At 42.5% G+C, this 27,549-nt stretch overlaps 1 protein-coding gene across 11 annotated transcripts in view; it reads left to right on the top strand.

The window, feature by feature from the left end:
* Nucleotides 1-25,877, top strand: part of plce1 (phospholipase C, epsilon 1) — a 97,483-nt gene extending 71,606 nt beyond the window's left edge. For 7 of the 11 annotated variants that reach the window (XM_047608882.1, XM_047608880.1, XM_047608886.1 and 4 more), the window contains 28 exons: nt 64-188; nt 276-420; nt 1,808-1,972; nt 2,066-2,180; nt 2,266-2,428; nt 2,518-2,640; nt 3,251-3,387; nt 3,471-3,709; nt 3,840-3,901; nt 3,979-4,144; nt 4,227-4,334; nt 4,729-4,845; nt 5,502-5,660; nt 6,761-6,896; nt 7,087-7,128; nt 10,297-10,415; nt 11,743-11,860; nt 12,934-13,068; nt 13,811-14,101; nt 15,185-15,348; nt 16,615-16,876; nt 17,295-17,413; nt 18,257-18,385; nt 18,482-18,679; nt 18,823-19,068; nt 19,891-20,103; nt 20,572-20,683; nt 22,513-25,877. In XM_047608882.1, coding sequence (XP_047464838.1) covers nt 64-188; nt 276-420; nt 1,808-1,972; nt 2,066-2,180; nt 2,266-2,428; nt 2,518-2,640; nt 3,251-3,387; nt 3,471-3,709; nt 3,840-3,901; nt 3,979-4,144; nt 4,227-4,334; nt 4,729-4,845; nt 5,502-5,660; nt 6,761-6,896; nt 7,087-7,128; nt 10,297-10,415; nt 11,743-11,860; nt 12,934-13,068; nt 13,811-14,101; nt 15,185-15,348; nt 16,615-16,876; nt 17,295-17,413; nt 18,257-18,385; nt 18,482-18,679; nt 18,823-19,068; nt 19,891-20,103; nt 20,572-20,683; nt 22,513-22,721 — 4,317 coding nt within the window. In that variant the 3' untranslated portion in view covers nt 22,722-25,877. Of the gene's footprint in view, nt 1-63; nt 189-275; nt 421-1,807; nt 1,973-2,065; nt 2,181-2,265; nt 2,429-2,517; nt 2,641-3,250; nt 3,388-3,470; nt 3,710-3,839; nt 3,902-3,978; nt 4,145-4,226; nt 4,335-4,728; nt 4,846-5,501; nt 5,661-6,760; nt 6,897-7,086; nt 7,129-10,296; nt 10,416-11,742; nt 11,861-12,933; nt 13,069-13,810; nt 14,102-15,184; nt 15,349-16,614; nt 16,877-17,294; nt 17,414-18,256; nt 18,386-18,481; nt 18,680-18,822; nt 19,069-19,890; nt 20,104-20,571; nt 20,778-22,512 lie in introns of all 11 variants that reach the window. The other 4 variants (XM_047608887.1, XM_047608884.1, XM_047608888.1 and 1 more) reach the window with 3 other exon arrangements.
* The last annotated feature ends 1,672 nt before the right edge of the window (nt 25,878-27,549 follow it).

The raw sequence follows: 27,549 nt of genomic DNA, 5'->3' as shown, positions 1-27,549 counted from the left end.
GGGATTTTGATACAGTTTCTTGACAGCATGTACTTTTAACGTCATGCCTGTTTGGCTGTGCAGGCGGTGTTTCTGGGTCATCAGGGAGTCGACGTTCACGCCGTGTGTTTGCAAAACAAACTGAGCCAGATGACGGTGGAGGAGAACGGCCTCAGCCTCCTCTACGGCCTCAGCACCACCGACAACCGGTCTGTGTCCCCGCTACCGCCTGCACATTGCTAGCGCGCCGTGCTGTTTACAAAACACACATAGCTAATGTGTTAACCTGCCACCAGACTCCTGCACTTCGTGGCCCCCAACCACACAGCGCAGATGCTCCACAAGGGCCTGTCAGAGCTGGTGAATTCGGCCCGGAAGCTGAAAAAGTTCCCAGACCAAAGGCTGCAGTGGCTGAGGAAGCAGTACGTCAGTTTGTATCAGGTAAACTCTCCGCGGCGCTTTGCTCGCCTCGTTTCCGTTAATGTGCGGATTCATTTAACGTGGATTTAAATCGGCCATTAAACGGTTTTAAAGAATGCCTCTAGTAATTTACTAGATCGGGAGTAAAATGTTGTTTACCTTACCAAGTAGGCTCTGGAGAGAGTCATCAAGTCATGCAGAACCAGACGTCTGCAAAAAAAAAAAAAAAAAAAGAAGCCACAGACACGTCTCACAATCAAAGCTCACGCCTCCAGAGACAATAAGTTAAATGCTTCAGACTCTGGAGAATGTAAACTGCTGTTCAACCTCAATGTGCAGTTTCACCACTGATCAATACTCGCATACTCGCATACTCGCAGCAGTGACACTGGGAAATATATACAACTAAAAAAATACATATACCACATCACTCACACACATATAAACACAGATCAGCCACAACATTATGACCACCGACAGGAGAAGTGAATAAATTCTTAAATGTTCTGCTGGGAAACTTTTGGACCTGAAATTCATAATTCATTGATGTGGATGTTACTTAGACATGTAGCCCCCACCCAGACCAGACTATGCACCCCCACTGCATAGCGATGACACTCCTTGATGGCAGCTTTAGGAACAACTCAAAAAACATGAAGAACCTGGCCTCCAAATTCACTAGCTCCCAAACTGATCATGTATCTGTGGTGTCATCCACTATAGAGGCCCCTCCCCCGCAACCCATCGGACCCAAAGACCCCCCCACTAACAACATTGTGTTATCACACACCGCATGACTCACTCAGAAGGTCCATGTCCAATCTCCAGTGAGTTTTGAAGGCACAAGGGAGACCTACACAATATTAGGAAGGCGGTCATAATGTTATGCCTGATCGGTGTATTTACATACATATCCTCCTGAGACCTGGTGTCCTCACAGGGGGACGGTAAGTTTTGGGTTTTATTGCAGCTCATTCTCCTTCATTTAAACCAAATGTCCTCATTAGGGGACGCTTTAGTCTGTGATCTAGTGATAAAGAAGGTTAAAACTTATTTACTTATGCTTATTAACGTTTGTAGATTCATATGTCATACAAATTTAACAAATTAGCAATTGTTGCTAATTAGCAAGTACTCATTCGAGGCCTTCGGGACTTGATTGTTTACAATTTTGTCATTGCACAGCCCGAGGGGAAATGTTGTAGAAAAATGTTGAAGACCCCTGATAAAAAATAATGAAATAATCCAAGTGTCCACATATGAGGACATTGTTTTTTTCAAAAACTACTACTCCCTGTTCAAAGATGATGCTTAGTTTTTATAAGTCGTCTGTTAAGCCACTGTTAGGTGTATTTTTTTATTGAAAAGCATTCTGACATAAGTTAAGCCTCCAGTTTATCTCTTCCAGGAGGAGTACAGGTACGAAGGGCCAACGTTAGCCCAGGCCATCGAGCTTTTCGGTGGCCGGAGGTGGAACATGGGCACGGGCGGAGTGGAGAAACCCAGCGCCCAGAAAAACAGCTCGCTGAGCATCAACGACAAGTCCAAGAAGAAGAAGAAGGCTCTCGTTAGGGTCAGTGAATGATCACGTCTGTTGTTCTGCCTTTGATAGAACATGGAGATGAGTTGTTGGGTTTTTTTTACCGTCATTTTTCTCCCAACACAGGGAGACAGCGGAGACGCCACTGATGACGAGATGGTTTCCAGGAAGACGCGAAGTTGTAAAGAAGGACTTTATCGAAATGGACCAGAGTCTGACAGCATTGACCAAGAAGACCCAGGTGAGGATGCACCAAGGTTCTGAAACCAGGCCTGCATGAACCGACGTAGTACTTTATTATTTACATTTACTCTTTGCCTCCGTAGAAGACAGCTTTCCTGGACCGTTCTCCCTCTCGTCCAGTCGGAGCCCTGGATTGCTAGCCTCCTCTTCCTCCTCCTCGTCCTCTTCCTCCAGCATGGCGGGGTCCAACCAGAACCGTCCACAGTCCTCTCCCATCCTGTCAGGATCTGCCAAGTCACAGCCGGGGTATGTCGAGTGGGGTGAACGCGTACTGCTGCTGATAATCGAAAAGGTTTTTCATTCCTTTCCTCTCTCCTTTCGTTGGGGGGTCGCAGGGCGTGGAGCAGCAGATCGTGGCACGGCCGAAGCAAAGGCTGCTTCAAAGGCTTCCAGAATCTCATGATTTCTGACAGCACCATGAGCTTCATTGAGTTTGTTGAGCTTTTCAAGTCATTCAGGTAAATCCCCTGTCGTAGAAAGAACGGCTTCTAATACAGATGTCAGAGAAAACTGTTTGTTTAGTAGACTGTGCATTTATATGTATTTAATCTCAAGGCATCATTTCATACGAGTAAGAGCAGGAACAAACGCCTCTCAAGGTTGTGCTGCCTTGGACGTTCTCGTCGATTGAATGGACACAAATGCTTCATGCTTTGATAAGCAAACATTTATTCTCATACCGTTCCTCCTACATTTCTCATTTCTGCTGCGTCCTCTCATCTGCCGCCCAGCGCTTTCCCTTTAAATCATGTCCCGGGACAGATACAGCACAGACAGAATATCAAACAGCTTCAGTGGACGAGACTTGGAAGAGCTCGAATGTCTTACGTAAAAAACCGTCCCGCTGAAGAGTAAATGATGAATCTAACTCTGTAAGAAAACCCTTCAAGCTCTCACATCAGTTTGTGATCAATAATAATCAAAGGAAGTGCTTAAAATCCATTTATTCTGCGTCTCACAGAGGAAGTCTGATTCATCTTTTGTGCATGGGCTCTGGCTGCAGAACCTAAACGAACCAGTACTATCGACCTAATCTTTGCTGAAGTCTGTGAATGATTTTCCCAACAGTATCCGAAGCAGGAAGGACCTGAAGGAGCTGTTCGACGTCTTCGCCGTCCCCTGCAGTCGCTCCAGTCCAGAATCGTCCCCTCTTTTCACCAACCTCAGGATAGACGACCGAGACACAGGCCTGCAGCCGGAACTCGGTACGAGGCCGCGCTCTTAAAGACGTGCTCCCAAGCACTTTTCTCTCAATTATTCCTAATCTCTTCCTCCTCCTCCTCTTCAGACCTGTTGACCCGCAACGGCTCAGATCTGGGCCTGTTTATCCGGACGAGGCAGCAGATGTCTGAAAACCAGAAGCAGATCTCGGACGCCATCGCGGCCGCCAGCATCGTGACCAACGGGACGGGGGTGGAGAACGCGTCCTTGGGCGTCTTGGGACTGGCTATCCCTCAGCTCAACGACTTCTTGGTCAACTGTCAGAGGGAGCACCTGAGCTACGACGAGATCCTCAGCATCATTCAGGTACAGGAGCCTGGAGCTGTTAGGAAAGGAAACGCTGCAGAGATGACACTGAAGGATGGACACAGAGCACAGGAAGGGGAGCTGTCGATCGATACTTCTAATGAACGTTGAATAATGTTTTGTGTTGCAGAAATTCGAGCCCTCATCAACCATGAGACAAATGGGCTGGATGTCATTTGAAGGTTTTGCGAGGTAACGCCAACGTTTTTAAAACTACTTTACACTCTCTGTCACAAATCACCTTCACGTATTAACTTCGTCTGTGCCAGGTTCCTAATGGACAAGGACAACTTCGCTTCCCGTAACGAGGAGTCTCAGATGAACCCAGAGGACATGCAGCACCCTCTGTCCTACTACTACATCGAGTCCTCTCACAACACCTACCTGACCGGGCACCAGCTCAAAGGGGAGTCGTCCGTGGAGCTTTACAGTCAGGTAACTCAGACCACTGTTTCAAGATAAAGATTTTTTCTTTTTTGAGAGAGTTTAAATTCAACACTTTGTGCTGGTCTCTCAGGTGCTGCTGCAAGGTTGCAGGAGTGTGGAGTTGGACTGCTGGGATGGAGATGATGGGATGCCGGTTATTTACCACGGACACACGCTCACAACTAAGATTCCCTTCAAGGTTAGAAACACACGGCAGCACAAAAGACTCAAGTTTATCAATGAAAATTATTGTTATTTGTAATTTGTCCACTGGTTTAGGTCGGTAGGTAGATATGTAGGTAGGTTGGCAGATAGGTAGATTGGTAAGTAGGTAGATAGATAACGTACTATGTTTATCTATATTTTTTATCTAATTAATAATTGCCTTAAGTTTAAACATCTTTTCTGAATTTAGAGACAGAAGAACTTGATTTTAGTTGACAGAACACAACACTGGGACCTAAAAACGTATTATTCTTTTTTTTCTTTAAATGATGCTTTAAGCGAACATATTATTTATATTGTAGAAATCTCATCTGTCTCATTTGTGCTGGAGCTTTATCCATCCATATCTGTTTATTCCGTCCCTCCAGGATGTGGTGGAAGCAGTCAACCGGTCTGCATTTGTCAACTCTGACATGCCCGTCATCCTCTCCATAGAGAACCACTGCTCGCTTCCACAGCAGCGCAAGATGGCGGAAATCTTCAAGGTACGACGGCGGCTGCAGCTTGTTGTGCAGTTTTCTAGTGGGAAGCAGAAACCACCTCCAGCTGTTAAATCTCAGACATTTATTTTAAAGAAACTTACTTTGTTCGGTGATTTTCTGTTTCCTATTTACTGAATTATGAGCATCTACACCTTCCTACCATCCTACTGTCTTCTGCCTCTGCTTAATTATAGAAAACATGGGCGTACTTTAAACACTAGGACTTGTAACGCTCATTCTGAGGAAGAGAAGAGCTGCTCTCATTCTCCTTGACCCGTCATTTAACCTGGCAGACGTCCAGCCTGAAGCTCACTTTCCCTGATCTTTCTGCTACTTCTTCTTCATCTTCTTCTTCTTCTTCTTCTTCTTAAAGTTACACTGTAAACTCAAGGCCACGTATATCTGGGCACTGCGGTTACATCATGGAATATCATCGTGCTTTCATCTCGCCAAACTTCCCAGCATTTCCTCGTCCCCGGAGACCGACTTCTGAGTCACTTGATAAAGAAAAGTCTTTCATGTTCACACAGCTCTGTGCCTGAGGCCGGCCCACATCGGCATCGTGTTGTTTATTTGTAATGTTGTCTCGATAAAAACAAAAAAAAAAAACACTTTCATTTTCCCCAGCTCTTCTGATGTCATTTTATCTTCCTTTTCAGAGCGTGTTCGGGGAACGTGTGGTGACGCGCTTCCTCTTCGAGAGCGACTTCAGCGACGACCCTCACCTGCCGTCGCCGCTGCAGCTCCGCGGACGGATCCTTCTCAAGAACAAGAAGCTGAAAGCCCACCAGGCGCCGGTGGACATCCTCAAGCAGAAGGTTAATACGAAACACGTGCAGAATCCAGACTTCCACGTAGCTTCAGTGCAGTGAATATTTAGAGCTCATTAGAGTTCGGTCAAACATGAATAATAGATGCAAATGTGCTCTAATGTTTGCTCCATCATTGCACCGTTTACACCATTACACAGGGACAAACGCCTCAGGAAGCTCACTATGTTCTCTAGACTGGAATTTCAGTATTTGCACTTGACCAGTTAAATATACAAAAAGTTTTAGAACAGCGTCAGTTTCCTCTGGTATAGTTGGTCAGAGCTTCGTCCTACATCAAGATAATGACCCAAACCTTTAGTCCAAATTCTACCAGAACTACCTCACGATAAAAACAAGATGGGAACCTTGAAAACATGGAGTGGACCATGGCCCAGTCTCTAGACTTTCACCCCACGGAGCTGGTTTGTGATGAACTGGAAAGTTCTGCACACATTTCAGTAAAAAATAAATAAACACAACAAACAAACATTTACATTTTGCAGCTGCATAATGAAAAAGAGAGAGATGAGCACATTGTGACGGGCTGTGAGGCAAATGGGTATTTAATACATAGCTGCTGAGGTCTGTGACATCTGGGATCCCGTAAACTTTTCAAGTTTAAGGAGCTGTATAATTTCCCTCCAGCTCAGCAGAGAATTCCTACAATGAAGAAGAATCAGTTTTGGGCTGATAAAGTGACAAATTCTGAAAATTGTGTGTGTTTTAAAACTTTTGACCGGTACAATACAGGCTATAAGGTGAGAAGCTTCTTTCTTAAAAACAAAAAAATCACCATTTGCATTATTCACTTTATCTCTTTAGAGTCTGGATACAAATGTACCTCATATATGTCGTGCTGTTGTTAAAGCCAGAGGAGGTCACAATGAAATACCTGATAATTAAAGTAAAACTGTCTTCAGATAAGTTACTCTTCATATAGTAATCATGTTTATTTTGATGCAGTGAAACTATGATTTTTTATGTACAAATTAGATTTTGCTTCCAAACTTTTGGCCTGTAGTGTATATATATATATATATATATATATGAATACTTATTTATTTATTATTATTTTAATTGTTATTCCATCATTGTCTCCCTTTCAGGCTCACCAGCTGGCCCACATGCAGGCCCAGGCGAGCAATGGGTCGCCGGGGGTTACGTCACCCGGCAACCACGCTAACGAGGAGGAGGAGGAGGAAGAAGACGAGTATGACTATGACTATGAGTCTCTGTCAGATGGTAAGGGAGCAGGAAATGAGAAAAAAAAGAGAAGAAATCAAAGTGAAGTGAACGAACACTGGAGATTTCTGCTTTGAGAACTAATGTGTTGAATCAGTTTCTCCCTGCCTGTCTTCCTTCTAACACAAACCATCTCGTTACGTTCTCACTCCTTTCCTTTCCTATTTTATCTGGCTCGTTTTCCACTTAGCCGATGGCCTCGCAGCCTCCACTGCCTCGTATGGCCTTGAAGGTAAATGCACAGCTCTGATGCGCCTCTTTAAGTGCCACTGTTTCCCGTCCGTCGTTGTTGTGCAGTGGCAGCATTGCACCTATGAGAAAACCGCAAAAATCATCATTATTAAATCTGCCACAATAAAAAAAAAAAAAAAAACTGCATTTGAGATATTCAAGCGTTACTTCACGCCTTCTTTACGTGCTCTTTTACCACTGCAGAACGACTACGTGGAAACGTGGGGCGAAGAAGTGCTTCAGTGAACGGCATCGTTCTTGTTCTTGTTCTTGTTGTATTTTGCGGCGTGGTCTTGCAGCTGCCAGCGCTCTGCTTCTTGTGGACTTGTGTTATGCTTTACATGCATGGTAATAGGCGGTTGTTCAAAATGTGCAGAACATCCATGTTGCATAATAATAATAATAATATCTGGAGCAAGTATTCCATCTAATCTGTGTGATATTGAAGTAGGGCTGGGTGGTACGAGCAAAGAAATGCAAATAAATATTTCAAATGCTACGTCTGTAACGTCAATAGCAGCTCGACCCGGTACCGTAATAATTGTAGTCTGTGTGCAACTTTTTTTCTTTTCTTTTTTTTCTCCCAGTCATAAAAAGCTGAAATTAAGGACATTTTTGGGGACAGCTTTAGCCGAGGGACAGGTCATCCAAAATAGTTTAATTTATTTTGACATATTTAAACATATTTAAGCTGCTACGTAATGCAAATTGCAGCGTGACCAGCTACCGTAATGATTGTAGTCTGTGCACAACTTTTTTTTTTCTCATTCATAAAAAGTGAAAATTAGGCACTTTCAGGGACAGCTTTGGCCGGGGGACAGGTCATCCAAGTTTGTTTAATTTATTTTGACATATTTATTCATATTTAAACATAATTAAACTGCTATGTTTGTAATGTCAATAGCAGTGCGACCAACTACCGTAATAACTATAGTCTGCGCACAACACTTTTTTTTTCTCGTTCATAAAAAGCTGAAATCGGGGACACTTTCAGGGACAGCTTTAGCCAGAGGACAGGTCGTCCAAACTGGGGACTGTCCCCAGAAATCGGGGACGTCTGGTCACCCGATTTAGAAGCTTCTGTTTTGATTTGCTGCATTGAAACGGTGGCTCGCAGCGTTCAAAACGTTGTGTAGTCAAATAAACCGGTATGTTGTTATATTAAAAATTCATATCATAACGAGAAAAAAAAATACCGGTATTCAGTATGGACCGGTTTACCACCCAGCCCTATATTTAAGATTCATTTCCTTTAAGTTGTGATTGATGTTTGACGGGAATGAGAATTAATGAATGTGCTAACAGCTCCGACCTCCTGCAGCGGCTTCAGCAAAAACAGAAAAGAATGTACACAAGCTCTTCTCTGTGAGTTTCAGAGCGCTCTCCAGGGATATTACTCACAGCTAGAGCCCTAACAAAGGCTGGTTAGTGGCATCGGGACTGTTTATTATGGTTTTATCGCTCTTTGTATTTGCAGTCGAACCTCCCAGCTCGTTTCATGTGTAGCTGACGTCTAAACATCTAAATCAAAGCCTCTGGACGCGTTCAAAGCCGCCCTGTTTGTGTGGTAATCCGCGGCGTCGTGTGATTCAGAAGCTGACGTATTTGCCAGCGAGTATTTGCCACGAGAATATTTCGTACGTTTCTTTCTTCTCCTCCTCCCTCTCCCTCCGTGACCTCGCCAGTGGCTGGCCGGGCTCATCAGGGGAAACAAAACAAAGCCATCTGGTTTCTCAGGCCCCGCGCTGCCCCCGCGCTAAACAACAGACCAGGGGGAAACTACCCCGTCCCCGTCCCCGTCCCCGTCCTCGCCCCCCGTCCCCAGTCCCACTGTTTTAAAACCCTGCACACTGCTCATCTGTGTCAGGAGGACTTTACCGGTCACGAACCATTCAAAAAAAAAACCTCACGGCCTACTTCAAATATATTAACCGATAAAAAAATAACATCCTGGCTCCTTCTTTTAAACACAAACACTGGAGTACTACGCTGCCACCGTCTCCGGCTCGATGCTACCTCCTCTGGTTCAACTCATTTTTCTCTTTGACACGAAACTCAAACGTTTCTACAGGAGGAGGAGGAGGAGGAGGTTAAGACTCAAACACGGCTTCTGAGATAAAGACCGTCATCGTTTTCGAGATGTTGTGCCTCTGGCTGCGATTAATGTGTAGGAGGAATGAAAGCAAAGGGAGTAACTCCCCCCCACCCACCACCTCCTCCTCCTCCACCTCCTCCACCTCCTCCTCCTCCTCCTCCTCCTCCTCCTCGCTGCTGCTGCTGCTCCTGTTTACAGCTCAGAGACTTTGAATATCAGCGAGGAGGCGCCTTCGCCGGAGCCCTGCACACAGTCGGAGGACGTAATAAATCACTGCTCATCGTTTTATTTTTCCTTTAAATATTATTCTCTAATAATTATCAGCACCTGTTAAACGGTCCCATTTTTAACCGGACGCCAAACAGAACAGACGGAGCAGAATCACAGTATTTTGTTAGTTTGAGAATTAGTTTAGAGTAAACACACTAAACTTGTTTAAACTCTCATGCAGCACATTTTATAAACTTGAAAAGTGTTAACTACAAACATGAAACATCGAACGCACTCTAGTGGATCTGAAAAAGAAAAAGGTTGTTTTCTCAAGGAGTCGATTCCCAGATGGTAAATTTACTTGTTCCTGAGCAGCTGGGAACTCAATGCATTATTTCTATTTACAGATCAGACAGGTCGGTGTGTGCCTCTCATATTATATTATATTATATTATATCATATTATATTATATTATATTATACGTGCAGTTTATAGGTTTAAATATACACGTTAAACCTCAGTATTCCGTACATAGTTATCACATGACATGAATACGGAGACGGAACCAGGGTACGTTTGGGTGTCGCTTGATTCATGTGCAGCCATTTATACTAACGGTAACGGGTGCATGTCAACACAAACTCAAATGAATAGTGTCATTTGCAGTCTGGTCATGGTTCAAACTCCTGTCGAATAAGTTTCTGAGGGGGGTGTGGCTTCCAATGTGTCTTCAAGCTTCAAGGCCTCTTCTTCTGTCAGCTGAGCAAGTTAACCTGTGTTTTTTGGTTGGTGTGAAGCCCAACTATCATTGGTTTTATTTCTTTTCTTTCTTTCTTTTTCTTTTGTTTTAAATTGTTTGAATAGATAACATCCTGGATGACAAGCCAGAGGGAAAGAGCTCTGCGGACAAAGAAGAGCCGCATGTCGACGAAATACCCAAGAGAATGAAGAAGACGGAGAGCACGATGCAGAGCAAAGGAAAGGTAAGAACCTGAGACCTGATTCACCAATCAGCCACATCATTATGACCACTGACAGGACGAGTGAATGACATTTAAACTGAAAAAAGAGAAAAAGTATGAAAAAGCCTGTATTTAACCTCCTGATCTTTAGTTTTAGATCCATTTTTAATTTAGTGTCTAGGATTAGACAAGCACCATCTTTAAACAGGAAGCAGTTTTTGAAGAGAACGGCGTCCTCATATGTGGACACTGGGATTATTTCGCTGTTTAGTGAAAATATAAAACTATCCATTTCAATTCCTGATCATGGCAAGTCCCAGCGTCCTCAAATGAGTACTTTCTAATTATTGATGTTGTAGCACGTTACTGTTGATAGAATTCGTTAAATTTGTGAGTCATATCAAACTAGAAAAGTTAATTAACAAGTTTCAACCGTACAGTCTGATGAGGTTTTGTACCTTGTCCACTTTTGTCCTGTGATCGGCTGCAGAACGAATCAGTTCGTTATCAAATTACCCCGACTAGTGTTGCAACCTCTAGCTGGTGGAGTAAACTTATGAGGACAACAGGACTAAATGAAGTAGAATAAGCTTAAAAAATAAAACGTAATGTCCCCATATGAGGACGCAGGGTCTGAAAGGCCTTGGCCTTCATCAGGGCTTAGCAACAGGAAGTAGGGCAAAGCTTAAAATGGGCACCATGTGACTAACAGCTAGCAAGTTACCAAAACCCAACAAATTAAAAACACACTGACAAAAAGGGACGAACCACTAAAGAGAAAGAACAGCAACAACAATAAATGTGTTAATTAAAGGGAAGAAGCACAATTAAAAGTCCATACTTCATGCAAAAGGGGAAAAATCACATTCCTCATTAAGGCCAAGGAAGAAGATGCACTGAGCTCGATAATCTAAAAGGTTTCTGTTTGGAGAAGGATCCTCAGATGGTCTCTGAGTCTTCGGGGTTGGAAGTGGATGGACATGGGATAGGGAGGATGTTTGGTTTGTGGTATTTTTGTCTTCAGTCAACATAGAACCAGCCACACTCACACTCCAGTGACATTTAAACCATCTTTTGACAATTCAGTGCTCTGCTGGGAAACTTTTGGACCTGGTATTCGTTCATTTAGATGTTACTTGGACACGTAGCACCCACCTAGACCAGACCAGACCCCCCCACCACCTCACAGGTGTTGACCTGGGCTCCAGACTCACCAAACGGATCAAGTATCTGTGGGATGACCCTCACGAGGCCCTATCCATTCTCTGATGACCGTTCTGTTGGTCAGAATTCCCACTTTCCCTCCAAGTGAAGCTCTAACGGTGACGTCTCTGTCCTGGGTCTTCAGGTGTTTGACATGGAGCTGGGTGAGGAGTTCTACCTTCCTCAGAACAAGAAGGAGAGTCGACAGATCGCCCAGGAGCTGTCCGACCTCATCATCTACTGCCAGGCCGTCAAATTCCCCGGTAGGGAATATCCCCTTCTCTTCTTCATGTGCTCCTCGAACATTTCTTAGTTTTATTGCCTCCTTCTTTTCCAAGTAAAACATGATTTATTCTCCCTTAACATCCTCCGTCCTCTTTTTCTTTTTGTTTTTTTTTTTACTTTCGAGACACTGTCAGATCATTTTTTTTCTGTCTCTTGTCCACTCCCATGTTATATTTAAGAGGTCAAACCTTTCCCCATGTATTTTTAAATGTTTCTCATTGCAGGACATTTAATATTCCTGTGTACGGCTCCATTCCTGTCCCACACAGGACACCCACTGAGACGCTCCTCTCCCGCATGGGAAAGCCATGGCTTCTTAATTGTTCTGTTGTTCCCTCAAAAAAAAAACAAAAAAACAACAACCATAGAGTTGTTTCGTGCTCCACAGCGAAAAAGCAAATGTTTTGTTTTTTCGCCAAATTGTCGCCTCTCCACTTTTACCCACTTTGCTTTGAGATGATTAAAACCGAGCTGCCTGTTTAACTTTAAAATACGAAGCTCTCCATTCAGCTTTCGTCTCCTGTTCCCTCCTTATTGGACGCCGTCTCCATTCCTCGCTGCCGTTTATCTCAAATATTTCTCTTTTGTCCCTCAGCATAAACCGCTTATCGCCTCTTTCCTCCCTCGAGTGTCCTCCGCTCTGTTTGTCTCCTCTCTTCTTCAAAATGACATCTGCCCTTATAAACCCGCCTGTGTTTCCACTGGTATTTTATTTGTTTACTGTTTCCAGGGACCTGAGATCTGAGAAAGAGGAAGCAGGGCAACAGGCCCAGAGCAGGCAGACGGACGGACAGAGAGACAGACAGACAGAGAGACAGACAGACAGACGGACAGACAGAGAGACAGACAGAGAGACAGACAGACAGACAGACAGCAGACAGACATTCAGATTGATGTGCTGCTTGTAGAGGCTTGTGAAACAAAGATTCTTGCCGTTTAACTGTATTACGCGCAGGATATTTGCATTGATGGGTCACTAATTTGAGTGCACGGTTGTATTTTTCCATCCCCTCTCTCTCTCTCTCTCTGTCTCTCTGGTGTGGGAATGCAGGCCTGTCCACGCTGTCTCCGGCCGGCTCTGGTAGAGGGAAGGACCGGGGGAAGAGCAGGAAGTCCATATTTGGCACGGCGCCTTCTCGCGGCTCCACGGGGGAGGTCGCGACCCAGAACCGCGCTCCTGGGAAAGGTGAGGCGTGCACGCATGTGGACAGCGGGAAACGTCTACACTTGGAACTTTACAAACTGCACATGCAAAGTAACGGGACGATGAATTATGAAAAACGATGCCTATTTCTGCCTAAATTCTAACCTAAAACAATCTACAGTAATTCCATAGATACAGACAGTGCAGAATTTAAATCAGGCACAGACAAAATACCTCCAAACAAACATGGATCAAACTAATTCCAGCAGCAATTTTTTGTTTTAATCTCTTTTTAACAATAGACAGCGACTCTTTTATGCTGCTCTCAACCTCGTTCCAAGTCTTGATGTGTGAAGCGCAGAAGAGATTTACGTAAAAACCTTCTAAATAATGTGTTTTTTTCATAATCCCTTTTTATTTTTCTTTATTACAGGCATAATATTCAGTTTTTAATAAATAAATATACATGTTAAATATCCCATTGGATTCCAACCATTCGTGAGCATCAAACCCACCTGTTGCTTCCATTCAGTCACAATAACCCTGGAATAAACCCTCTAATAAATAAACAATAATAAATTAAATTAATAATAATAATAATAATAAAAATAATAATAAAATGTTTTTTTAAAGTAAAACCAAATATGGAAACAAAGAAAATAGTTCCACATGGTTCAATACAGGCTTAAGAAGAATATATATGCATATGAGGTTAAAGTCTGTAAGAACTAAGCCGTCACTCAAACTGAGAACCGGTTCTTCGTCCTCCTCCTTCCCGTCCCAGGTGGCTCCGAGCGTCTGAGCTGGGAGGAGCAGCAGACGTCCCCCGTCCTCAGCCCCCCGACCTCGCTCAGCGCCATCATCCGCACGCCCAAGTGCTACCACATCTCCTCGGTGAACGAGAACGCCGCCAAGCGCCTGTGCCGCCGCTACTCCCAGAAGCTGATCCAGCACACGGCGTCCCAGCTGCTCAGGACGTACCCGGCGGCCACACGCATCGACTCCACCAACCCCAACCCGCTGCTCTTCTGGCTGCACGGCATCCAACTGGTGGCTCTCAACTACCAGACGGACGGTGAGGACGCGTCACTCACTTTCACAACACTTCTTAGGAATTATAACCCCAGTAATGCATTACTTCAGAGTAATTAGTTACATTATAATATTACTGTCTTTGAATTGTAAGACATTAAGTTACTTTCACCAAAACGACTAGAAATATGGGTTTTGCGTTCTCTATAGATCTTATTGCATTCAGTGTAGCTCATTAAGCTAGGCTAATGCTAGCAACAGTACAGAATAATGGAGCAGTTTAGGCTTATTTAGACGTATTCATATTGAAATCAATACTGATAGAAGCTACTACTGTAAATTATAACCGAACACCTAAAGAAAGCTGCACCACGCTACACGTTTCCTTAAATGACTTCAGAGATCTTTTGGTTTTAAAGTGAACTTAACAATTTTTTTCCCCTTTGCTAATCTCAAATTTTTATAAAACAAAAAAAAAACAACACAATTTAATTAATTTCAGGTTTAAAATCCATTGTAACGTCACTTCATCTTTGCAGCCTCAAGGCCACATGACCTGAATGATGCATTAAGGTTTTCCACCTTTTCTGAGCTTTGAAATTGGCTGAAAGATTTTAATCCTCATCTCAGGTTAAATGAGACTCGTACTCTCTTCCCTCTTGCTCTTGCTCTGATTTTTTTGTGTCTTTTCTCTACCTCTGAATCCTCAGGAATTCTTTGTCGCCAGCGTTTTCTTCTGGAAACTGACAGATGAAGTTGTTATTTTCGTTTTCCACATAAACACACGGTCGATCGGCTCATTTCTCAGCGTACGTGTGGTTTAGATTAAGACACGTCTTGTCTTCTCTCTGGTCGAGCTTCGGCAGCAAATAAATAAAAAACAATAAAACAACAAAAAAAAAAAGAGATGGCAGTTACACCGATCTGCCACATCATTAAGACCACTGACAGGAGAAGGGAATAACTTTGACCATCTTCTCACAGTTCAGTTTTCTGACGGGAAACTTTTGGACCTGGCATTCATTTGTGTGGGTGTTACTTAGACATGTAGCACCCACCTAGACCAGACAACTTTTTTTTTTTTTGTGTGTTTTTTTTAACCTGTCTCTTTCCTTCTCATTCCCAGACCTGCCCATGCAGCTGAACACTGCATTGTTCGAGGCCAACGGCGGCTGTGGCTACGTCCTGAAGCCGTCGGTTCTCTGGGACCGGAGCTGTCCACTTTATCAGCAGTTCTGTCCCATGGAGAGGGACGTGGAGAAGATGAGCCCTGCTGTCTATTCCCTGGCTGTGAGTGATATATGTGATGTATTTATTTATTTATACGGAGCAGACCGGAGCATCAGTCACAATAACCGTCCTCATCCTATTTTTCTGCTTATATACGTTTAGTTTCTACTTCGCGAGCTTCAGTGATGATCTGCTTTAAAAGAAATGTCAGCTATTTGGCACCGAGTGGCCCCCCCGCCCTCCCTCCCAATCCTTCATCTTTATTATATACCTGCTTAGTGACAGGATATCCAAAGACACAAACACACTCTTCCTAAGCACTCGTATTAGATCCATTAAGGTGTTTGAGAGTCTGCCAGTGAGTGCATCAGTGGTGGGATGGGAAATAAAATTCTCACTACAAGAGGAAAAAAAAATAAATAAAGAGAAGCTGCTGCCTCAGGAATTTAATTTTAAGCTGTGGTCAACACATTTTCATAAAGTTGTGTGGAGGTTTGCAACAACCTCAACATAAAATAAATACCTGTTTAAATTAATAATAAGAAAGAATCTGTGTGCACACAGCAGCATCTGCAGCTTTGCTCTGACGGGCACCAGCTACACTGATGTGGCTAAATCAGGAGCCTGAACAGAGGAGGAATGTTTGGACATGATTTTAGGAGACACAAGGAAAAACATTAGGTAAAATAGTTGGCAGGTCAGAGTGACTTCATTCTCCTCGGGCCCACTTTGGTTTTCATTAGATGCACTAAAGATAAAGGTCCATTTCAGCCTCTAAATCAAGAATAAACCTGTTCACTCATCATATCGCACCGAGGGATGGTTTTATCGTTGAGGTTTTATCTGATACCAGGGCCTAAAGAATGGAAATCTTACCAACTTTGTCTAAAAATGGTGCTTTTTATTGGTTTTTAAGGCATTTTGTGACGTGAAAGTCAAACAGAATATTGATTTAGAAGAAATAAATGAACCAATATAAAACAAAATACACAACAAACCGTCATAATTATCATGATAAAAACAAACAGTGGGGCTGTTAAAGACACTGCATTCGTCAGATTTTTACTCAAATTTAAAGTGTTGCCTCCTTTGCACAATATCTCCTTCCAGCACTTGTTGCACGACGCTGAGTCTGAACCTTTTTAGATGAAATACAGCATTTTACGTCACACTGGATTTGCACCGGATGCATCTGCAGCTTGCAGCATACGACATGAAGCACCGAAATATCTCAGCCTCTTCACAACCATTTGGCGCCGTTACGTCACCGAGTATCAGTCCCCATCCCTGATTTTACACCTCTCCTCGTTCTTCCGCCTCCCTCAGATCGTGTCCGGTCAGAACGTGTGTCCCGCTAACAGCTCGGGCAGCCCCTGCATCGAGGTGGACGTCCTGGGCATGCCCATCGACAGCTGCCACTTCCGCACCAAGCCCATCCACCGCAACACCCTCAACCCCATGTGGAACGAGCACTTCCAGTTCACCGTGCACTTCGAGGAGATGTGCTTCCTGCGCTTCGCCGTGGTGGAGAACAACAGCTCCCAGACCACGGCTCAGAGGACTCTGCCTCTGAGGGCCCTCAAACCAGGTAGAGAACCGCTGCAGGGGTCGATGTGCAGCAGCATTTTATGCTGGTTCACTGTGAACTTAACAAAATATACATGTTGCACCCTCATGCGCACACCACTGTCCCCAAACAGCAATCAAGACCAGTATAAACACACAAAACACAAAAACAAAGACATAAATTTACACCTTTTACCACTGACATGAAGCTCCAGGACCAGTGGAAAAGTGAGAAACAGTGAGACAAGAGCCAACTACAACAGATTAAAATACATCACGTGTAAAAGATAAAAAACGAGCATGACGGAAAATAGCTTCAGTAGAAAGTATCCAAGAAACGAAGAACACCTTGTGCACAAACGTACAACTGGAAAAAACAAGACGCACACATTTAGTTTTTATTTTACTGTGTAATAAAAATGTGTTTGTTGTTGTTTCAGGCTACAGACACGTGCAGCTAAGGACACAACACAATGAGCCTCTGGAAGTGTCCAGCTTATTCATCTACAGCCACAGGACGGAGGAGGGGCCCATAGGGGGCGCTACTTCGTCCTCTTTGGTAAGAGAACTTATTCAGGTCTGATGGTGCGTTGCATTTGGACTCAGAAGTCGGAATTTCCAAGTTCCAAGTTGGAATTTTCAACCGGAACAATCAGAAAGTCGTAGAATCCTCTCTGCCCCCCAAGATGGCCGCCCTGCATGTAAACAGTAGTTAGAAGCTCCTATAATGTTCCGTTTATTAGCTCTTCTGATTAGTTTGTGTCGCATTAAATCGGTCGTACAGACATTATTTATCCACATACATATGTTGAAATGCTGTCACAGTGTATTTTAAGTTTTCCATGTGTTGTATGGGAACTACCAGCTCCATGTCGCGCTAACAACGTCTAAAGGCGATAGCCTGGTAAAAACAGAGCTAAACACCATCATGACGAACTGTTTAAATGAAACAATTAAACTTTTTTATAAATTTCTGCCTGGTGTGGTAGATTTCATCACATAATTCTAGTAAAAAACTCATGAGTTAGTTCAAATTATCTGTTCATTTACAATTTGTGGAACTTAAATAGCCTAAATTTAGCTTAACATTACATTTTTTTTTAAACTTTAATTTCACTCTCTTCACTCAAAAAATTTAAATATTGAACACACAAAGTTCAGATTAAGACCAGAGCTTTCATGGATGCAGTCATCTAGTTTTCCAGCTTCCGCCCTCTGAGGTAAATGAAACGCACCATGAGATAGAGGTTCATTGATTATCTGCACTTTTAAAACTTCAAAGTCCTCATGATGATGCAGTTCAAGTGCGTCCAAAGCAGGTTTAATAACGTCAGGTCCCACCTTGGTTTTGCTTCATCATGAGGAGAAAGTGATGATCATCTACCTCTTTGTCCCTATGCAGCTCTTCAGCTCAGAGGAGAAACACGTGTCCCAGCAGCACCGGGTGACGGTGCACGGAGCTCCTGGTCCTGAGCCCTTCACAGTTTTCAGCGTTACTGAGCAAACCACTGCTAAACAGCTGCTGGACACGGTCAGCGCCAGACAAATAAAGACTCAGCACGTTTCAACTGTTTAAACTCTCTCAGTCTACTGAAGACATTTATTTGTGTCTTCTCTTCTCCAACAGGTCGTGGCACCAGCAGGAAACCCGTCCGACTTCTTCTTGTGTGAGGAGAAGGTTCCTCTGCTGAAGGAGCGCAGCGAGGTGAAACGCTGCGCTCAGTATCGCGCTCTGGCCCCCGAGGAGGAGGTGCACCGGCTCGTCTGCAGCTGGAACGCAGAGGAGGGCTACGTGGGGAGGATCTGCCTCAAATCCAGAGACGAGGTACATCCTCTGACTCCTTTAGTCCACGCCACTGGATTTAATCTGATAAAACATAACGACCGCGTCCCAGTGCATCTTCATTAAACAGACTCTGGCTCCCTCTCGTGGTTGTCTCATGCAACTGTGTGGTTTAATTATTGCAGAACTTAAATGAGAAGAACGCGGCTCTGGAAGGAGAGGAGGACGTGACTGTGGGAGTCAGAGAAGGAGGAGTTGGAGGAGGAGGAGGTGGAGGAGGAGGAGGAGTAGCAGTAGTAGGAGGAGTGGGAGTAGGAGGAGGAGTAGAGGAGGATATGTTCTTTGTCCAGGTCCATGAAGTTTCTCCAGAGCAGCCTCACACGGTGATCAAGGCCCCACGCTACAGCACAGCTCAGGACATCATCCAGCAGGTCAGACTTCAGCTTTACCTCTGATACCTGCAGAAATAAATCCAGCATCTAATAACAAGTCATATTAGTAATTACTGCAGGTTTCACTAATTTCAATTAACTGGTTAAAGCCTGAACCACCTACTTAAAATCTAAAGACTTAGAGGATGCTGGATGTGGGAGTGGTACTACGAGGTTATTAATACAGCGACATTACCCATCTTTTAAATGACTTATTTGATGTTATTATTTATTTATTTTCCCCCCAAACTTTCCTTTGCTCCTTTTGTTTTTTCATTTCACTTCCTCCGTTATTATTTCATAGCAACAGATTTATAAAATAAAATATGAATATAATATATAATAATATATAAATATAAAAAAAAACAAATTTATGCTATTTGAATATGTAGTTGTCATGAAATTAATTGATAGTTTTCATTATTCTGAATATATATGTGGTTATGTCACCAAATCATTTCCAAAATTAGCGCATACAAATACGTTAAAGATAAATTCAGTGCACGTTTTTTTTTGTTTTTTTTTTTACAAGTAACTAAATTAAGTAAAATACAAAAATAAATTAAAAAATCATCTGAGAATTTACTTTTTTTTTTAATTTTTTTTTTTTTTTAGATGTTTATAATTTTAAAAAAAGTCTTGGGAACAGGAATATTTTTACTTTTCCACACCTGGAAATTTAAAAAAGTCAAAATCCATACTTTTCCCTATTTGAAACTCAAATGCATTTTCACTGAAAACCAGAATAAATATATAAAAGTTATAAAATAAATAAGTGAAAGGAGGAAAAATGTCTGTAACCCGTCACCTCGTGTCGTCCAGACGCTGTCGAAGGCCAAGTACTCCTACAGCATCCTGTCCAACCCCAACCCCTGCGACTACGTGTTGATGGAGGAAGTGAGCAAAGAGGGCGGCTCTAAGAAATCCTCCACCACCAAGCTCATCCAGCGCGTGCTGCAGGATCACGAGTGCGTCTACCAAGCCCAGAACCGCTGGCGCGGCGCCGGGAAGTTCATTCTTAAACTCAAAGAGCAGGTAGCTCTGAGCATGACATGCTATTTCCACTAACAGAGACTTTACACTTACTAACTGCAGCAGGTTCGTCTCGTCTCTTCCCTCCTGTACTTTCATACTGTTGGAGTTTCTGTTGTGTCCCTGAAGGCAACATGAAGCTGTCGTACGCGCCAACGAGAACTCGTTCATTCATAATAATCCGTGTCTGATGCGTGAAATGTTCATGTTTGTCGCACTTTGTTTCTGAGTGTTTTATGTAGTTTTAATGTATTTATATCATTCTGTGTTCATACTGTATGTTTTTATCACTATTTTATTTATTCCTCTTCTGTTTGAATGTGCTGCCTTGTTTAATAAAGGTTAAATGATTTTCGAAGTTCCGTTTATTTATCCGTCGATTGATCTTATGACAAAAAAATGGATAAAAAGAAAAAAGAAATTGGTTTTTCTGGTGTTTCCTATAAGAAAAAACTGGAATTCTTCTTCCAGGTGGTGCGGGAGGACAAGAAGAAGGTCATTTCGTTCGCCAGCGAGCTGAAGAAGCTGACCAGTCGCAGCCGCAGCATGACGACTGGCAGCGGCGTGGACGGCCCTGCCCAGAGTAAGGATGATAGAGCTGCATGCTGTGTGGCTCTGACTGAGCTCCAGGAGTGAGGCTCACATGTCTGCTGTCTGTGCATGGAAAGACAAGCGAGGTACCGTATGTCTGCCCTAACCTCTAACATTCACCTAACACACGGGCCTCAAGGTTTTCAGGACAAGGACACAAACTCATAAGAGATTAAGTAGAGACGCCCGACCTGCTAAATGTGTCCTGTATGAGACTAGTGCTACTTATAAATATACATTATTATCATCGTTTGCATTTAATATTAAGCTGTAAAAATAATATTTCAAACATGTGCAGCAGTAGGGCGGCCGTGCAGCTGCCTGAAACAAAAACACACATAACTGGTGTATAATTATATAAATAAAATAAAACAAAGTGATGAGCATGAGAGCGAGCTGCACTGTTAGCTTCTCTTATGCTAACTTTGCAGCGTGCCTCTGGAGTGCATCAGGGTCAGCGTGTAAAGTGCAGCCTTGTGATTGGATTAGCAGCGATAGGGGCGTGGCCTATTGTGGACAGGAGGCTTAGATTGACAGCTCCTGTATCGCTGCTTGAGTGAAGTCCTGACTGAAAGACAAAATATGTTGGATTCACGTTAACGTGTATTTACAGACATTTAAATTTGTCGGGGAAATTAAAAAAAAAAACAAAGGTTTTGCAACCCCCCCCCGCAGCACCTCCGCAGAGTCCCTAGGGGGCGTGTACCTCCTGTTATAGACCTGATGTAGGGTTGTAGCACCCACCTAGACCAGACCAGACCCACGTCCATTCTCTGAGTCACCACCTACACAATATTAGGAAGGTGGTCGTAATGTTAAGCCTGATTTTAAAAGGATTTTAGTTAAAAGTTTCCTGTGGAATTTTCTCGCAGAATTTTCCTAGAAATGGAGTAAAATCTTTGGTGCAACTTCACCTGCACTACAGGACACAAGTGTGGAAGCAGCTTCAAGTTTCTTTCTTAAAAACCAGAGTTCTGTGTGTTCTGGGACGTATTTACTTTATGATCACACTTTGTTTTTATTAATTTTATTGAGTTTTACCAGTTTAACTTTAGGTAAACATTAATATTACCAGACAACTGCAGAATAAATATCAGCAAAAGAAAAGAAGAAGGGCTTAGTGTCAGGGTGGAGAAGATCTGCAAGAGTCACAACTTCAGTGTAAAAAAATAAGTTTTCATTATTCACTTTAACTCTTTGTCTTTTGAGAGTCTTCATTTAAATATCTGTTGTTAAACGAACGCCTCATATGTGATGATATGAAGAAAGAAAAACACAAATGCCTGATAATTATAGTAAAAAAAGTCTTTTGATGAGTTAGAAACGATGATCTTTCATGTACAAATCTGATCCTGCTTCCAAACCTTTGTCCTGTGCTGTACGGCCCAGTGCATGAGGAGGAGGAGGAGGAGGAGGAGGAGGAGGAGGAGGAGGAGGAGGAGGATTTATACTGTATGAGGTGTTTCAGCTCATCAGACTCATGATACGACTCAGACACTCAGACATCCTCAGCTAACTTCCCTCCTTGTTTTTAATCTGCATCGTTTTAATTCACCTTTGCTGCAAAAATCATTTTTATTATTGTGGAAACGTTGATAGAAATATGAGCTGATGGTAAATAATAAGAGGAGTTGGTGTAAAAGCAGGAAAACATTGGTGTTGTGAGATCAGACTCATATTAACCATGGATCAGCTGTAATGTGACCTCTGTTCTTATTCGCTCATACATCCTAATATTTAAATCTCACTTTCATTCTCACGTTATCTGGTTGTGTTGTTTAAAGTCTCCCTGCACATATAAAGAGCGTGTCTCCTCTGCAGGGTACCTGTCTGCAGCTGCAGGCCTGAAGGCGTGGGTGACGGAGGGCAGGGTGGAGGCAGGACGGTTCCTGCAGGCCTCCCCCTCCCGCTCCCCCTCCTCCCCCTCCTCCTTTAGCAGGCAGCTCCAGCCCGTCCACCTTCCCGCCTCCTCTCTGACCCCCCGAGCCTGGAAGCTTCACCTCCTCAGGAACTGGAAGATCCACAAATGAGATCCAGAGACGAAGGGAGATGATTTGAGCTTGACTACTTCTAAACCCGGAGGATCCTCCCCCCTCTCTCCTCCTCCTCCTCCTCCTCCCCCCCTCCCTCTTTTCCCGCGTGAAGCAGCGAAGGCGTCCCGGCGACTCTGTGGGCGGGGCTCCTCTGGATGTGATGTGTTGGAGGACGGCGCCTGGCGTCGGTCGAGCGAGTGGAAGGCGACGTTGGGTCCGAGGGGACAGACGCACTCATCAGGAGACTGGAAGCTCCTCCCCCCAGCGTGACCGACGGTCAGCGGGGGCCCGGAGCTCCACCTCCTCCTGCTTTATTTGGTCGTAGCGTGGCCCCGTACACCAGGGGCACCAGGGGCAGCTGTGTTTAGTAAAAAATAGAGTTTCCTGTGGAGAAAGAGTAAAACCTTCAAAGCATGAAGACGTAGTTTGATGTGGCAGTTTGTTATTTTAAATTACATATGATTCATTCATTGATTAGAAAGCTTGAGGGAGATCTGCTCTATGAGGGCGGAGGGCGAGGGCGGGTGATCCTTCTCTTTCTCAGGTATGGAGCTCTTCTTCTTCTTCTTCTTCTTCTTCTTCTTTTTTTTTTGTTGAGGGCATTGTGAAGGAGGCTGACAAGCTGGCTTGTTTGGTTCTTTTCCTACTGTTCCAGTTTCACAGTACTGTAAGGGCACATTCTTGGCCAACGCTCGGCAACAGAACATGAATAAAAACCCTTTTAGATTCGGAAGCAGCGAAGCAGCGTTTGACTAAAAGCAACAGTAGTTCCTTAGCTTGTCCCGCGTTGCTTTAAAAAAACGCTGCCTCTTCCTGTAGTTGTCGTCGTAGCTGCGTCTGTGAAGACGAACTCTGCGTTGTTCCTCAAAGGATCTTAGGACGGTTTCACCCGGACGTCACGACTCACGAGCAACAGATTCTGATTTAAACTGCACCTGGTTAAGATGCTGCGCTACAGGACACGAGTCTGGAAGCAGCTTCAGGTTTCTGTCTGAAAAAGCAGCATGAGTTCTGTGTGTTCTGGGACGAGTTCACTGCTCACATCAGTCAGAGTTTATTTCTAAAGATCATTTAAAAACAGCCTCAGTTGAACCAGAGAGGGAAAAATGATGATGCATACAATAAATAAGATATATAAATAAAAATAAATACGACAGGGATGGACTAAAACTAGCAGCAATTTTTAAAGCTAAACAATAAACAATAAAAGAGACAAACATTGATGTTACCAGAACATTACTGAATAAATGTCAGTGAAAAGAAAAAGTTTATATTATTCACTTTTAATGTGAATACAGATTTCCCTCGTATGTCATGAGGAGGCAGAAAAAACTCAAATACCTGATAATTATAGTAAAAATGTCTCCTGATAAATTGCTCTTCATATAATAATCATGTTTATTTAAGTATAAACTATGATCTTTTATGTCCATATTTGATCTTCCTTCCAAACCTTTGGTCTGTTGTGTACGTATAAAAATGTCTAATCAACCACGTTTTTAAACGTGATGTGACCTGATGAGACTAAAAACTGTTTCCTGTGTGAAAACGTCTCCTTTGGTTCAAATGAAGCGTCTCTAAGATCCTTTAGGAGAAAGCGACAGAAAGTTCTTCTTCAAACAGCGTTTTGCACATTTCGTTTTATTTTGTTCCCTTTTTGCCGTCACTGTTCCTGTGTTAGAGGATCACTTCCTGTTTTATTGGTCGTATTTATTATTAGTTTCAGCCCAGTGGTGGATTTAGATTTGGTGTTGGTGTGAAATGTAGATATGTACAGACTGAGCCCAGGTTAACCCCTCCCACACACACACACACACACACACACACACACACACAGATTAAAATTAATAAATCTTCTCAGCAGCAGAATGAATAAAGTGCATGACTTTAATTCATGGGCCTGGATCTCGAGTCCTCGACTGTGACGTGTTTATAGATGAGTTTTATTTCTTCCTGAACATCTTGACCACTTTTCTCCCCTTTTTATTTATTTATTAATTTTTTTTCCATGAGTTACATTTGCATATTTGAAATGAATATTATTTTAATTATTTTCTCCCTTGAGGATATAATCCAGTTTTATTTCTCATTTCAATCATCAATAAATAGATTTAGTTGAACTAATTCAAATCTAATCTAATGAAAAAAGAAAGAAGAAAGAAACTGCACTGTACGTTTAACTTTATTTAGCTGAAAGTTTTCTCAGAAAGAAGAAACTTTCTCCATTTTTAACCCGTGCAGTGTTTTGTGACCGACTTCGCTTCAACAAAACTATGTGTCCTTGTGCTTTTGTGAGGTTGAATTTTCGTGCAATATTTCCTCTGACCTGATGTCGTCCACACACTTAGCTCAACTCTTAGTATTAGTATTATTATTTTTATCACTTGGGACCCAGAAACCTCCACATCCATGAGTTAATCCTGTTACCTGCTCTTATTCCAACCGATTCTCATTTAAAGGTGGAGAAACGCTGTCACACGAAGCTAATATCTGATGAAAACACTCATTAATGTAAAGATGAAGGTGATGTCGTACTGACTACACACATGAAGGGACGTTTGTGTTAACCTGTAAACATTTCTTTCTTTCTCTTCTTTCTTTCTTTCCCTTCTCTTCTGACCTGTAGACCTCATTTCTGAATGTAACATTTCTTAACCTGAGACAAATGTGCGTCTGCGTGGAAGTTATTTATTTTAATGTGAAGCCCTGGTTGGCAGTTTTCATGTCGTTCATGTACAAGTTCCTGTAAGTAGATTTCTCTCCTTTTTTTGTTTTGTTTTTTTGTATTTATTTCAGTTTGTGAGCGGGAGGATTTAAGTGTTTATTCAAACTTATTTAGTGAAGAAATATTTTACTTTATATGTGTAAATTATTCAGTATAGTATCCATACTACATGTTACTCTGCAGTACGCCTTTTATTTTTCATATGTGGACAGAATCAGCTGTTGTTGGTGTTTTCCTTATATCCACTGAATAGGTGTGGTTGTTCAGTTTATCCTCTAACAGCCGCCGTCTGTGCTGCCATGTGACCGTCAAGTCAACATTTGTCTATTTACTTGAATTTCTTTTTTTTTTTTTTGGATGATAATTGGTGGATTTGTCATATTAGCAGGATCATAATAAAAACAAATAAATAAAAGTGCTTAAAGGTGCTGGATGTCAGAGTGTTGGTTTGTTTGGAGGGAAAAGGAACCAGTGATTCCCAACGTTGAAAGAAATGTCTTATTTTCTCCATTAACAGACCTATAAATGTTATTAATACATAAAAGGTTCTCACTTAAATATCCCAGCGTCTACTTACTTTAAATCTTATTTAATTCTTATTTTAAATGACATGATTCACATGCGCTGAAACATTAAATCGGCCTTACACATATTAAACTAACTAAAAGAAATGTTTTTAAGATACAACATGCACATTTTATGAATAGTTCCTGGTTTTTTAACAAAACTAACTTTTTTAATCCAGAACTTGTGCATTCAATGTTAATGTCGGTATTTTCATTAAAATTGTTGCATAAAATTACTTTAAGACCTTTCAGAGCTCAGTGTTTTACAGCACAAAGAAAAGCTGCAGCTTATTACCAGTAGTTCATGTTTCCAGTGAAGTCCAGAGTCACGATGACTGGTCTCCTCCTGAGACCTGAGACCTGAGCTTTTGTTTGGTTTGCATCTCCAGTTTCTCCATTTCATTAAGAACTACAAAAACTAAGTGTCAAAATCATGTCCTCATGTGTGAACAAGGGGATTATTTCACTCAGTATTATAATAAAGTCACCGATAAGTAACAAAATAAATATAAAAATGTTAATTTTCATGTCTGAACATGGTTGTGCAAAAAGCAGAATTGCAAACAATGAAGTTGCTAATCAGCGAAGTTATAGCGTCTCAGATTTAACTAGAAAAGTTTCAGCTATAAAATCTGATGAGGTTTTTGTCATGTGATCGGCTGCAGAACGAATCCTCTGAATTGTCTCCACCAACTAGAACCAGGAGGATAAAAGCGCCACAAACCTGAAACTTAACGTCCTCATACGGAAAAACAGACGTTAAATTGGTTTAATCCACTCACGGACCACAGAGGAGCCACGTTTCCATGGTAACAACATCACTGACTCCTGGTGACCAGTGCTCCCGATAAAATAAAAGAAAATGCAAAGCTGTGACGCAGAGAGGGATGATTGACTCAATGATACCGATAAGGAGACGAATATGGTTCATTATAAAAGATTAAAAAAAAAACATTAATAAATAACTGGTTCAGTTTGTTTTTATCAGAGAAGCCTGAAAAAAAAAATATTAAATATTAAACCCACCGTCAAAATAAAAGACTAATGATTCATTATTTGCTTCACATTCATTTTGTAAAAGAGACATAGATCTAAAGACTGAACTGAAGGAAAAAAAAGATTCATATCAACTGAATCTGAGCTAAAACTTTGCGTTTAGGACGAGGCGCGCACAATAAATCGGTTTCTTCTTTTTTTTTTTAGTGGAGTGCAATGACCTTTCTGAACATAATTCCCGCTACTAATCAAATCTTTTGTGCCCGTGCCACAGCTTAATGAGCCACCTCCAGTCTGCGGCCGCCTCCTCCACCTCCTCCACCAGTAAGAATAGTGGACTCAGGAATCAGTGACATAATCGGCTCGTTTGGTTGAATCAATAACAGCCTCCTCAGACGTGCCCTTCCTTCCAGAAACCCTTTAAAATATCACTCTCCGGCGCAGTCGGCTAATTCCGGGTAATAAGGAGCACTCCGTTTCAAATACCAGCACCGGTGATGGCGTCCCTTAATGCAGAAATATGCAGCCGTCAAATGGA

This window comes from Mugil cephalus, chromosome 16 (genome assembly GCF_022458985.1).
Source record: "Mugil cephalus isolate CIBA_MC_2020 chromosome 16, CIBA_Mcephalus_1.1, whole genome shotgun sequence".
In the NCBI taxonomy this organism is placed as follows: Eukaryota; Metazoa; Chordata; class Actinopteri; order Mugiliformes; family Mugilidae; genus Mugil; species Mugil cephalus.
Note: the sequence above shows the minus strand (reverse complement) of the source record. Positions and strands in the feature narration are given on the sequence as shown.